The sequence below is a fragment of the Juglans regia genome, chromosome 1 (assembly GCF_001411555.2).
Source record: "Juglans regia cultivar Chandler chromosome 1, Walnut 2.0, whole genome shotgun sequence".
Lineage (NCBI taxonomy): Eukaryota > Viridiplantae > Streptophyta > Magnoliopsida > Fagales > Juglandaceae > Juglans > Juglans regia.
In genome coordinates this window covers 35756644-35769022 of record NC_049901.1, presented here as the reverse complement: position 1 = coordinate 35769022, position 12379 = coordinate 35756644, and the positions used below count along the sequence as shown (strand labels likewise).

Genomic DNA, 12379 nt, shown 5'->3' with positions numbered 1-12379 from the left:
ACTCCACTCTATCATATGCTTTAGCCATGTCTAATTTAACAGTCATACTACCCATTTTCCCTTTTTGTCTAGATTTCATAGAATGTAAAACTTCATAAGCAGTGACTATGTTATTTGTAATGAGTCTACCTGGAATAAATGCACTCTAATTGTGGGAAATCACCTCTGGTAGAACCAGTTTCAGCCTATTTGCTAATGCTTTTGCAATGATTTTATACAAAATATTGCAAAGGCTAATAGGTTTATACTCTCCAACCCCCTCAGGATTTTTATTTTTAGGGATCAACACTATGTGTGGCATTTAAAGATTTCTCTAATCTACCACAATTTAAAAAATCAAGAGCAACCTGACTTACCTCATCACCCACCAAGCTCCAGTAAGATTGGTTGAAACAAGCCCCAAACCCATCGGGACCTGGGGATTTTAGAGGGGCCATATCATTTAGTGCTGCTTCAACTTCAGCTCTTGTGAATTTTTTCTGCAGTTTAATATTCATGGCTTATGTCACTCTGTTTTCCACCTCCCCTAAGCAAGCCCTCACTGCTCCTTCAGAATTTGATGATTTGTCAACCTCCGCATAGTGATCCTGAAAGGCTTTCCTTATACCTTCCTCTCCTGTTCTAACTCGATTATAAGAATCACATATTTTTGTAATGCTATTGTACTTCTTTCTTTGTGTAGCACAAGCATGAAAGAATCTAATGTTCCTTTATCCTAGCTTGTACCAATTGTTCTTAGCCCTCTGCCTCCATCTCATGTTTTCTTTCTCTAGCAAACTGCCAACTATCCTCTGTAGCTGCTTAACTTCTTGCACATTACAAGGCCTTCCTTCTTCTTGTAACTTTTTCAACAGATATTCTCTCTAATATTAGCTTCACTCACTGATTCTCTACTACGACTCCATCTTATGAGCTCTCCACTACAATGTTTTAGAGCCTTCTGAACCTTTAGCATAGGTACACCTGGGGAACTTTTGACCTTCTATTCTTTCTCAATAAGCCTTGCACACTCTTCATCATTGAGCCAGCTTGCTTCAAATCTGAATAACCTCTTTTTCCTACTCCATACTTGCCACTTCCTTTCACATGACAAAAGCAAGGGTCTATGGTCTAAGGATTTAGCCACTATACCTTCTACTCTCCTTTTTGAAAACATGAGCTTCCACTCCCTATTAGTAATCACCCTATCCAACCTTTCTTTTATGAAACCTTCCCCCATCCTGATTGTTATACCATATAAAAGGATCCCCTGTAACCCCTAAATCATACAACTGATTTTTTACAAGGGCCTCCCTAAAATCCACCATCTAGTTCTCAGGTCTTACACGTCTACCCACCTTTTCCCTACTCCACAAAATCTCATTAAAATCTCTTGTAATGCACCATGGTACATTTCCCCCTGGGTTGATTTCTAATAAAAGATCCCATGATAGAGCTCTCTTCCTAGTCTCAGGGTATCTATAAAATCCAATCCAGAGCCATCTTCTTGACTGATTTTTCACACTAAACCATCCATTGATGTGACTATTAGAGAAGATGTGAAGGTTCAAAATTAACATGTTGCTTCCACAAAATAGCCAAGCCCCCGCTCATTCCTATTGGTTCCACTCATAAGCACCCTTCAAACCCTAGCTTTCTTCATAATCCTTCAAGCTTAGACTTTTGTAATAAGGTTTCCATTAAGAAAACCATCTCGGGTCCCTTGTCCTTCACCAATTGGTGAAGGTCTTGAACTGACTGAGGGTTCCCAAGCCATCGACAGTTCCAAGTCATCATAATCATGGCTCTCGGCGAGGCTGATCATCAGCCTCTGCCATTCCACAAACCAAAGAAAACTCATTCCCAATACAAACATTTTTACTCCTCTTACCCAACCTATCCTCATCACATTCATCCCGCAAAGACAGACCGCGCTTCCTCTCCAATGTAAGAGGACGTACCTTCTCTGTCTTCCCTCATAAGCATGCTTTTCTCTTCCAAGAACCTCTAGTAGTTAGTACATCATTCTCTCCATCACCCAGTCTGCACTCCACCTGTTTGTCGAAATTATGTTGAGAAGAAAGGCTTCCTACTTCAACTGTCTTCTATTTCTGATCTACAGCTAATATTGGGCTCTACACTCAAGGCCCATCATTTATGTTAAGCCCCAGACATCCCTTTGTTCACTACTTAAACTCTCATTTCTCCTTGTCTCCTTTTAAAAAATGGATAAGCCTCCTTGCTAGGGGTGTAATCGGTTCGGTTTGATCCGATTTTGGATAAAATTTGAGACGGTATGCACCCGTTTTGCATTTTTAAAAACCAATTCCGTACCGGTTACCCCCTAAACTGGTATTTTCAATTTTACCGATTCCGGTCCAGTTTTTCGGTTTTAATATATTATATACTATATTATATATAATGTATAATAATATATTATAGTATATAATACTATAGTAATAATATATTGTAGTATATTATAATATAAATTATAATTGTATTATAGACTATAGTGATATATTATAATATATAATGTAGTAATATATTATAGTATATTATAATATATAGTAATATTGTATTAGTATAATTATTAATACGCACTATATAGTGTTAGTATAACTATTAATACAATAGACTATAGTGATATAAGATTTTAAAATTTAATATTATATTAATTAGTAATTTATCATATAATACAAAACTATTTTATATAAAATTATATACAATATAAAAAAATTATAATATATATATAAACCGGTCCGGTTCGGTCCGGTCCAGTTTTAGAAAAAGAAAAATTGGAATCAGACCGATTTTGATCGATTTTAAGAAAAATAAAATCAATACAGGACCGAACCAAACTCGGTACCGGACCAAACCCATCGGTTTGGTTTACCGGTTTACTGGTTTTTTTTTACACCCCTACTCCCCGCCCTTGAATTTCCTCCTCCCTCTCCTCCAGACTCCTCATCCTCAGCTCTGTTTGAATTTCCTCATCCTTATCCACCAACCCTTCTATCTTCTTCGTACCAACCTCAAAACTTCCTCCAAGAAACGCGGCCTCCGTAACCACCTTATTGTTGCCCCACTCATTTTGGAATTCACCTTCATCCTTCCCTTCGGTACCGGAATTCGCTGCCTGACAATGGCTGCTCTGATCACCCTTTGGTTCCTCCTTCAAGCTATCCTCATTACTTGACCTGGCTCCTTTGAACCTTCCTCCACTTCCCGCTCATAGCCAAGGCCCATATTGGTTTTCCTTTAGTTTTCCTCTGCCCATGGATTGACTTGTCTCTAAACAGCCCTGCACCCCATGCAACAACTTGCCACACCTCAAGCAGAACCTTGACAACTTCTCATACTTCACTGGAACCCACATCTTGGTATTGTTGAACGTGATCATACGTCCTCTTGGCAGTGAATGATACACGTCAAGTTCCACTCTAACCCGTAGATAATTTTCCCACCCAACGTCATCATCTGGCGTATCAACCTCCATTACTTTTCCCAGGGACCCCCCAATCTGTTCCCCGATCTAACGATTCATGCACAACATTGGCAGATTATGCAGTTGAACCCAAAACAAATCAGTGTTAAAGGTGAGCTTATCCTGCTGAGTGGCTCCATCAAACGGTTTTAACACCAACAAGTTATTATCAAAAAGCCATGGCCGCCATCCAAAACTCGGTCTTTTATCTCTGGTGTTAACAAATGTAATCACATATACATTTGGTCTTATTTCTTTGAATACTACAGGTTTGCCCACTCTCCAGACTTTCAACATGGTAGATCATACTACCTCCTTCCCGATACGTCGATCCATATAAATTTTCCCAATTAAACTCCTATCCCCCACCTCACCTGAGTCTTCTCCCTCCATCATTGTAATCTCGATTCCTTCATTCTCATCCTCATTAAGAGACATCTGCTCCCATGCCTCCCCGAATTCCTCCATACTGCACCGCCCAATTAATACCTTATGCCCCTCTCGCTGTAGTTGACCACACCTTCTCTACTCAGTAGGAGTAGAGAGACTCTCTACTTTGACTTTCCTTCCTCTAGAGAGAGAACGAAATATGATGATGCGTAACTATGTTTTATCTGATTTTTATTTGCACTATTTCTCTTTTACCAGTTATATGAATTGGATACCAATTTAACTTCTATTTAAAGTGAAAGAGAAGTGATACAACCAAGAGAAAATTTCATAAATATAAACTCACAAGCTGACGTGACTTCATGTGATCTATTATATTTATTTTATAATAAAAATAATTTTACAATCTGACGTACCACATCAAGATATGTAAATTTAATTTTGTAAAAAAATTTTGTGACTTTAACATTTTTCAAAGCGAATATAGTAATGAATAATTGTTTTTAATGGGCAAAAACAGATAAATATAATTCAAAAGTATGATATAAAGTTTTGGAAAACACTAACAAACACTCCAAAAAAAAAAAAAAAACAATTATGGTGTTGTAAATAAAAGCGGCTCTCTTAGATGAAGGAGAATCCATCAACGCTAGGATGTGCATTAGAACTATCGTAAGGTGCAGTTTTGATAGTGAGATAAGATAAGATAATTTTAGATAAAAATTTAAAAGTTGAATAAAATATTGTTAAAATATTATTTTTTAATATTATTATTGTTTTAATATTTGAAAAAATTAAATTGTTTATTATGCTTTATATGAAACTTTAAAAAAATTATAATAATAAGACGAGACGAGACGAACACTTTCGCTATCCAAACAGATAAAATTATAAATATATACAATACTACTCATAAAAGAAACATAAAGCCAGTTGACGACCAACTAGAAGTTGTTGGCATCTATTTGCAAAAAATAACATATATATATCTAGAAAAATGAAGAAGAAAAGAGAAAGATGGTGGGAGATAAATGACAAGAAGAGAACATAGATTGAGAGTACTTGAGGTACTATCATAATACCTCATTATTATTTTTTATTCTATTATTATTTTTTATCTACTTTTTATTACTATTTATTTAATTACTATTCAATATTCTATTATTATTTTTTTATTACTTTTTCACTATTATTCACAAACATTCTTAAACAGTTGAGAGGTCATGGAAATAAATATTAAGTAATTTGAAATTTTAAAGGTTTGTGATACTTCCTCTTCGATTCCATGATCATAAACTTAATTACTTCAGCTTAAAAGAAAATTAAATGTCATGTCAATTAATATTTAGTAATTTGGAATTTTAAAGGTTTTTAATGTTTCCTCTTATTTCTTCTATAACCTTTCATTTTCCTTCCTTGGTATTTAATTCAACATAATTAATAGTTAGATAAAGTCATATTTATATTTAGATAATTCTACTTAAACCATCCAAATTTTAAAAAAGTAAACTTACAAACTGACGACTTGATGTGATATATCATAATTTAAATCTCTTCTAATTAAAATACAGTAGTTTTTAAACTTACTTTTGTAAGAATTTTTGGTAGATAACTCCACTACTAAGAGTACTAACATCCAAACACTTCCCAAGCAGTTTCTTTTTTTTAGCCATAGTTCAATTCTTAACAAGCTGAACCGCATCAAGACTTAGACAGGTCCAGTCCGGTCCACATTTTATAGGACCAAAAACATTCGGTCCGGTCCACGATTTTTTCGGACCAGACCGAATGAAAAATAAAAAACATTTTATATAGATTTTATATATAATAATTGTACAATTAACAATATAAATTTTTAAATATATTATTAATACTTGTTAATATTCTATAAATTAACAATATTTTATATATATCTTCATCTAACCTATCACTATTAACAATATAAAATTTTAAATATGTTATTAACACTTGTTAATATTCTATGAATTAATAAATATATAATATCAATTAGTTAATTATATAGTAATTATATAAATTAATAATATAATTTTCATCTAATTTATTATCATTAACCATATAAAATATTTTTTTTATTGAGTTTGTTACATAATCCACATTAATAAGTCACTTAATTTAATTTAGTATTTTAAATAAATTTTTTTATTAATTATTAAAAAAAAAAAAAAAAAGGCCAGACCGACTGGATCGGACTGGACCGATAGCTCTCGGTCCGGTCCGGTCCCTTTGAGTGTTCAGTCCGGTCTGGTCCGGAAAAATAATGAACCAAAAGTATTCAGTCCATCGCCAGACCAGACCGGACCGTTTGCAGCCCTACTCCTAGGCCAGCAACCCAAGGGCTCATAGGAGCAAGATATCAACAAGGGGGCGATTATTCGCAAGGAGATAACACCCTAAGATGAAGATAGTTATTCTGAGATTGATAACCCCTATAAATCAGAGCAGTTATCCCCTCCTCCTTTTGTTAAGGGATAATTAGAGATAAATTCAAGAAACGAATGGTCATCGACTCCCTGGACACGTCCCTACATCTCTATAAATAGTACATGAAGGTAATAAACGTTCTCCTGAAGATTATTGAGATATTATATATTGAGACTACTTCTCTAACGTAAGCATCAGAGCTTATCTTGGGGCACCCAGTGCCGTCGGGTTATTCATTGCATGTCGTTCAAGGGTGTGAAATACGTCCTTTACAATAGCAATGGACGTAACAACATCAGGAAACAATTCTCCTCATCCTTTTCCTAAATGGAGTCAGAAAACCAGTTTTAAAAAAATGAAGTCAGGGAACCGAAAATGCATATGCAACAAGAACTAAAACGGCAAAAAGGTTTCAGAATTATTTGAGTGCCTAACACTCCTGCAGCCACGAAAGAGCCTTACAGAAGCCGTAGAAGCATCTGCCGCTATGGTCCAATCATCAATAACGTACAAGCCATACTAGAAAACACAAGAGCATCACTCGTGGTAGTAAATTCAGATAACCAAATGTGTGAACCAAATATAAAGAATAACATTTGTATTGCAGTGCTCAACATTACTAATTCATCACCTTTTGATAGCCTATAGAAAACTATATAATATATACAAGTATCTGTCCAGATTCCAGAAAATTACTTCCTCAGATTAAAAAGCTTTCTGAGACATCCCTCTTCCTTGTCCTGTATACAAATAGACTACTCTATAACGTGGATTTTAAGATTCAATGATGTTGAATGAAAATTTCGATAACAGCTGTGGCACGCCTGATATAATAGGTCCATATGTCTGCAATGCAACAATGAAGTTAATCAAAGAAGATTTATAACAATTCATCACATTTTTCTGCAAGCAATTTTCAATTCATCGCATTTAAGAGGGTATTAAAGCATACAGGGTCTTCATGCTAGTTGGAGCAATGGCCAAGGTCATCAAAATATAGCGGAAAGAAGGTCAATCGTTGAAATTTGAAAGTATTCTTATTTCAAACAGGTACTAAGACATACAGGAGGAGTTGAACGGGGTCACAATGGACTGATTCCATCTATATAGGACATCATCGATGTTAATCAAGAATATGAGGTTCGTTACCTTGTGATTTTCATGAATCTGGCACAATGGAACTGCAAGCAGTTTTAGAGTTTTTGGTACTATGAACTTTTGACTAACTGGTAGCCTCACAAGAAAGAGTTTGGTGCACTCCTACAGAAGAGGATAAGGGATAAGTTTTCCATGACATCAAAACTTGAAAGAAGAGATTCACGCAGACCAACTACCTTAGGCCTTTTTACATTAGGTGGCAGGTATGGATATAGTAATGTTTCAAAATCAGGCCTCCACCACATCCCAAGGCATTCTCCCACCTAAGATTGATGCATTATTTATATCAAATGTTGGTAATGAGAATATTGCAACATAAATGAGATAAACTTGAAGACCTTTTTGATACCTGCCATGCAGTCTCATCACCACTTCCATTGGCAGAGAGTTTTTTTGACAGCTTACGCCTCAATCCATCAATATCTGGGTATTCAATTCAAAAGATCCTAGCTCACTAAATCCTAAGAATACTAATATTCCACAATTGAACAACCATTTACCATCTCAATATTAAGTTGAATGAACGGTCAATTTACCTGATTCACCTGGTCTTAAGCGGCCACCAGGAAGCTTAAAGATGGAATTTCTTACTTGCAACAGCAACACATGCGGATGTTTGAACAACTCGACCTGATTTAACAAAAGTCGCAAATGTTTAACACAATATCATATGCCATGATACTTTCCTTATTCAATGGAAAACAAATTGTCAAGTCTATGGTATATGAAGGGAAACCTCAGAGATACTAATGATTATTAACCAAGAAAAGAGGATCCACCAAAAATTGTTCATATCCCACCCCCTTCCAAAGAGAATAAGTTGAATAAAAGGATTAAAAATCCTTAAAAACTATATTAATAATGTGACCTGTCTAATTGAGAGAGCTCTATCATATGTACCATAAGATCTTACAGGAAAAACAATCGATTTTGTAGTCTTACTGAGACCTCTAATGTTGGCCTATAGGGCACAATGATGTTTCTATTACAATCTTGATCTCCATGTGTGTATGAGAGAGATTTTATATGCAAGAAACAAAGATAAACTGGAGCTAGGCCATCAGAGCCACCCCCCCCCCCCCCCCAAAAAAAAAAAAAAAAAAAAAAAAAAAAACCCCAAAACCCGAAAAGTCTAATGAAAACCAAAACATCTCATTGCTTCCTAAAAAGTACTGAAAAAAAAATTCTTTGCCCGTAAAAGATTTCAAATGATCCCCCAGCCCTAAAATTATGAAAAAAAAGGTCCACAATTACTCTCAATAAACCTCAAAAATATATTTATGTGGATCTTTGTTAATACTCGAAAAATTAGTCCTAAATTTTTAACTTTGAAGTTTGGCCTCAAAAGGTTGTAAATGTCAAAAGATATCTTTTTTTTTCTTTTGTTTATAAACGAATAGCCCATGAACCACCATATTCCTCTACTTTGCTTTATCTATTCCTCTATGTCCACGACTTCAAAAGGAAATGCCGAATTTTCAGTTAAAGATAGGAACCCATTATTGATAATTCACGATCAACTTCAAACATTCCTAAGTTGATGAACATGTTATTTATATTTTTTTCATATTCTGTGTGTGTGTGTTGTGTGTATGTATTGCTATGCAGGTCAATATATAAGTCGCACACAAAGAATATCAAAGATATTTGATTATCATAATATTAGGTCCCCAACCCCAAGATAAATTCTTGGCTTTGACCACTGGCTGTCCCAACCAAAAAATGAAAACTCTGCTGTCTCGGCCTCTCTTATAGTTAATAAGCAGCTTACTCAGTGCCTTGGATCTGTATTTGCTTTATTGCTTACTTGTACATTGAAATGAAACAGAAAATAACATAACTCATCGCATTATTTCTCCAATTTCTTTCTAACTAATAAAAACAAATAAATTTCTTTTATCCTCGACCAGATGGCAGGACCTTCAAAAGCAATTCTGATCTCAAAGTGGTGTTTCTTGTATTCAACGAAATCCAGGTTTTACTCTATTAATAAACACTTCCAAGAATATTTACATATTTATTTAAAGCAATTTGTAGCTTTTTTCAAGCAGATTTAGTAATATCAATCTGATCAACCTAACCAGTTGATTGTTATTACACTTCTAGAATACAAAATCAGTAGATGAAGTTGAGATTAATAAGCAAATACTATGTAATTAACCTGGCTAGTCATCCAGCCCCATAAAACTCAAAATGGTTGTTTCATAAAACGATAATGAAAAGAAAGAGAAATTAGTAGAAAGTTCACAATACAGAAAAATAATAATAATAATCGTGATATAGCTAGGTTACTAACCAGGATAACAGCTTCCACAGAAGTCCTTAGCCCATGAGCAGCGTAGCTGAACAACAACAACAAGAAGTTTCAGGAAAGCAATAAACAAATGAAAACAAAACAAACCCAGTTGAGCAAACACAGTGAGTGAGTGAGGGAGTATGTGGGTGTACTTGGACTTCATCCTCTGAACACGATCGGCCAAGGTCTCGTCCTTGAAGGGAGCGGCTTCTTTAGATCCAAAGTAGTAGCAACTCAGAGGGTATATGTCTATTACACGATGACTCTGATCATTGCCGCTACTTTCACTGACATTTCCATTCGAACAGAGTCCATCTTCCATTTTCGATTGCCCTGAAATTCAGGCACAAAAGAACTTACTTGTAAGAAGAAGACGATGACGATGATGAAAGATTTTTAGGTCTGTGCTATACAGGGTTGTACGTTGGCTATGAAACGTGGCACTCCAGAGACACCTGGTCGTCGGTCGATCTATCTAATAGCATTTCGGGCTTGTAGACTGCTACATTTTGTGCTCTCAACAAGGTTCTGTACATATTCAGCTGTGAAAATGATACAATAATAACTATATCACAATTCATCTACAATTAAGCATTAAAAATTAATTTCTTTTCACCTACTTTGAACTGTTGCTAGGATAATATTTTCCGGAATAAAGTTAAAAAAATATTCTTTTAATATAAAATTATAGATAAGTTGTAGGGTAATTGGTGTTGTATTATTATCCATCTAGAAAAAATTGAGTAATTCTATTATGTTATTGATTTATAGCACTCACTTTATTCAAATGATGGTAAAGATCAAGTATTTTGCGTCGAACTGAGCTCAGCAATGCAAAGACAGGCTCTGCTTGGCTCGATTACAGCCCTACTCCAACGTCTAGGTTGTTCGAATATTGCAGCCCAATACCAATTCTAGTTATTCTAAAGCCAGACGTTGCGAAATTTTTTCCAACGAGCTTCAGCCACCAATGGTAGCAGTCGTCCCAAGCAATGGTTCGATTAATTTCTTTTGTGATTAACCTGACTGTTTCTCGGGGTGGCAAAACGATGACTGAAATGGTGTCTAATGACTGTCTTAAAAATAATTAGCATTATGTTAAGAGTCTAATGGTTTGATGGCATATAATCTGGTTCTCCAAATAAAAAATTTGGGTTCGAAACCCCCCACTCCCTTTGTATAAAATAATAATAATAATAATAATAATAATAATAATAATTAGCATTATGGTAATTAAAAGTTTAGGGTTTATGTTTTAGAGTTTTCAAAATTAATCTGGTTTGGACCTATGTTTGAATTTATTGTATATTTTTAGTTATTGAGGTAGGGCTTGTCTTAAGTGTTTGGATAATTTTATATATTAATTCCTTAAAATTGAAAATTATAAATATGATTAGGATGAAGAATCACATAAAAAAATCTCATGTTCTTCCATTTCAAATAAGAGAAATGTTGTTTTTCATCTTGTAATCCTTAGCCACACTTGCAGCTATATGATACATTTTAAATGACTTTTATTTAAGGAATTAACATATTAAATCACATAAAATATATCACAAGTTTAGATGGAATGCAAGATTCGGAATGAAGAGCATCATTGTTCTTCGAAATGATACATAAACATTTCTTTTAACAAGTCTTTCTTATGAGTGTAAAATGGAATGTTGTTATGCAAAATCCGAAATTCAAATTAGATGAGCAATTCAATGTTAAGAAAAACTAATAATAATAATAATAATATTTTATTGAAATGAAAATTTCACATTGGCGGATTATAAAACTAATTATAAAATAATTATGTATATAACATGTTCTTTTTTAAAAGGAGTTAGTTTTGAATATTATTTTACCTTGGATTTTTAAGTGAAGGTTTTCTCTTGTTTGTGCTGTCAAAACCTCAATTATATTTTTACCTATTATATATAGACATAGTTAGATTGCAAATAAAAGAAACGACATAGACCAAATAGATGAAAGCCTCCTCTCGTTTTTTAGAAATGTTTGATCTATATATAGAATTACGAAAATTTTATTTTTATAAATTGACGTATATTGAAAATTATAATTATTTATATGTTCTTCCAAACTAAGCGACCGTGATCTTTGCTTTGCTTCAAGATGATGAAAGTTGAGGAATCTTGAAGTGGTTTGATTGATTAGAAAAACAAATAAAGTTGGTATAAGGGACAAACTATCTAAGTCCAAGACCAGACCAACACTAGGAGATAAGAGGAAAAGTAAGAAGGTAAGTGAAAAGAGTGCGTCAGAAGGCAAGGAGATAGTGTCAGGAGGCAAAGGGCAATGTCAAAAGAAAGGAGAGGTGGTTAGACACTCAAAACGGACGTCCCTCACCACTATCTAAGTGCATGCAAGAAGAGTGTCAGATAAAAAGCAATCAGCCAAACGATTATCTTCTTCAGCTTCTTCAACCTCCCAAAGGGGAGCCAGCGAGAGATCTTTTCCAGCAAATATATTCAACATCTCCATTATACAGTGAGAAACGAGAGGCTATGAGAAACTGTAAACAAGCATATTATATTAGATTTTTCCTCTTCAAATGCCCCGTGGACGTAGGCAATATGCCGAACCACTTAAATTTGTGTGTCCATTTCTTTTTATTTTCTCTGTAC

At 34.4% G+C, this 12379-nt stretch overlaps 1 protein-coding gene across 2 annotated transcripts; it reads right to left on the bottom strand.

Annotated features, from left to right (window-relative positions):
- Nucleotides 1–6849: 6849 nt before the first annotated feature.
- On the bottom strand, nucleotides 6850–10272 carry LOC109008972 (pre-mRNA cleavage factor Im 25 kDa subunit 1). 2 transcript variants are annotated; one of them, XM_018989300.2, is made up of 8 exons: nucleotides 10173–10272; nucleotides 9902–10082; nucleotides 9750–9795; nucleotides 7990–8083; nucleotides 7803–7876; nucleotides 7630–7716; nucleotides 7445–7555; nucleotides 6850–7141 (listed from the first exon to the last, which is right to left on the bottom strand). In XM_018989300.2, exons 2-8 carry the CDS (start codon nucleotides 10069–10071, stop codon nucleotides 7070–7072), a joined length of 654 nt encoding a protein of 217 aa, XP_018844845.1. In that variant the 5' UTR covers nucleotides 10072–10082; nucleotides 10173–10272; the 3' UTR covers nucleotides 6850–7069. The 2 variants fall into 2 exon arrangements, with proteins under 2 accessions (XP_018844845.1, XP_018844836.1); XM_018989291.2 differs by having other exon boundaries at nucleotides 10163–10266.
- Nucleotides 10273–12379: the final 2107 nt, after the last annotated feature.

Excerpts from the sequence above, each read along its gene's own strand:
- LOC109008972 (XM_018989300.2), bottom strand. The coding sequence starts at position 10,071 with ATGGAAGATGGACTCTGTTCGAATGGAAATGTCAGTGAAAGTAGCGGC. Across the intron at positions 7,877-7,989 it reads CTTAAGACCAGGTGAATCAG|ATATTGATGGATTGAGGCGT; the intron begins GTAAATTGACCG and ends TTGAATACCCAG. Across the intron at positions 7,717-7,802 it reads GTGATGAGACTGCATGGCAG|GTGGGAGAATGCCTTGGGAT; the intron begins GTATCAAAAAGG and ends CATCAATCTTAG.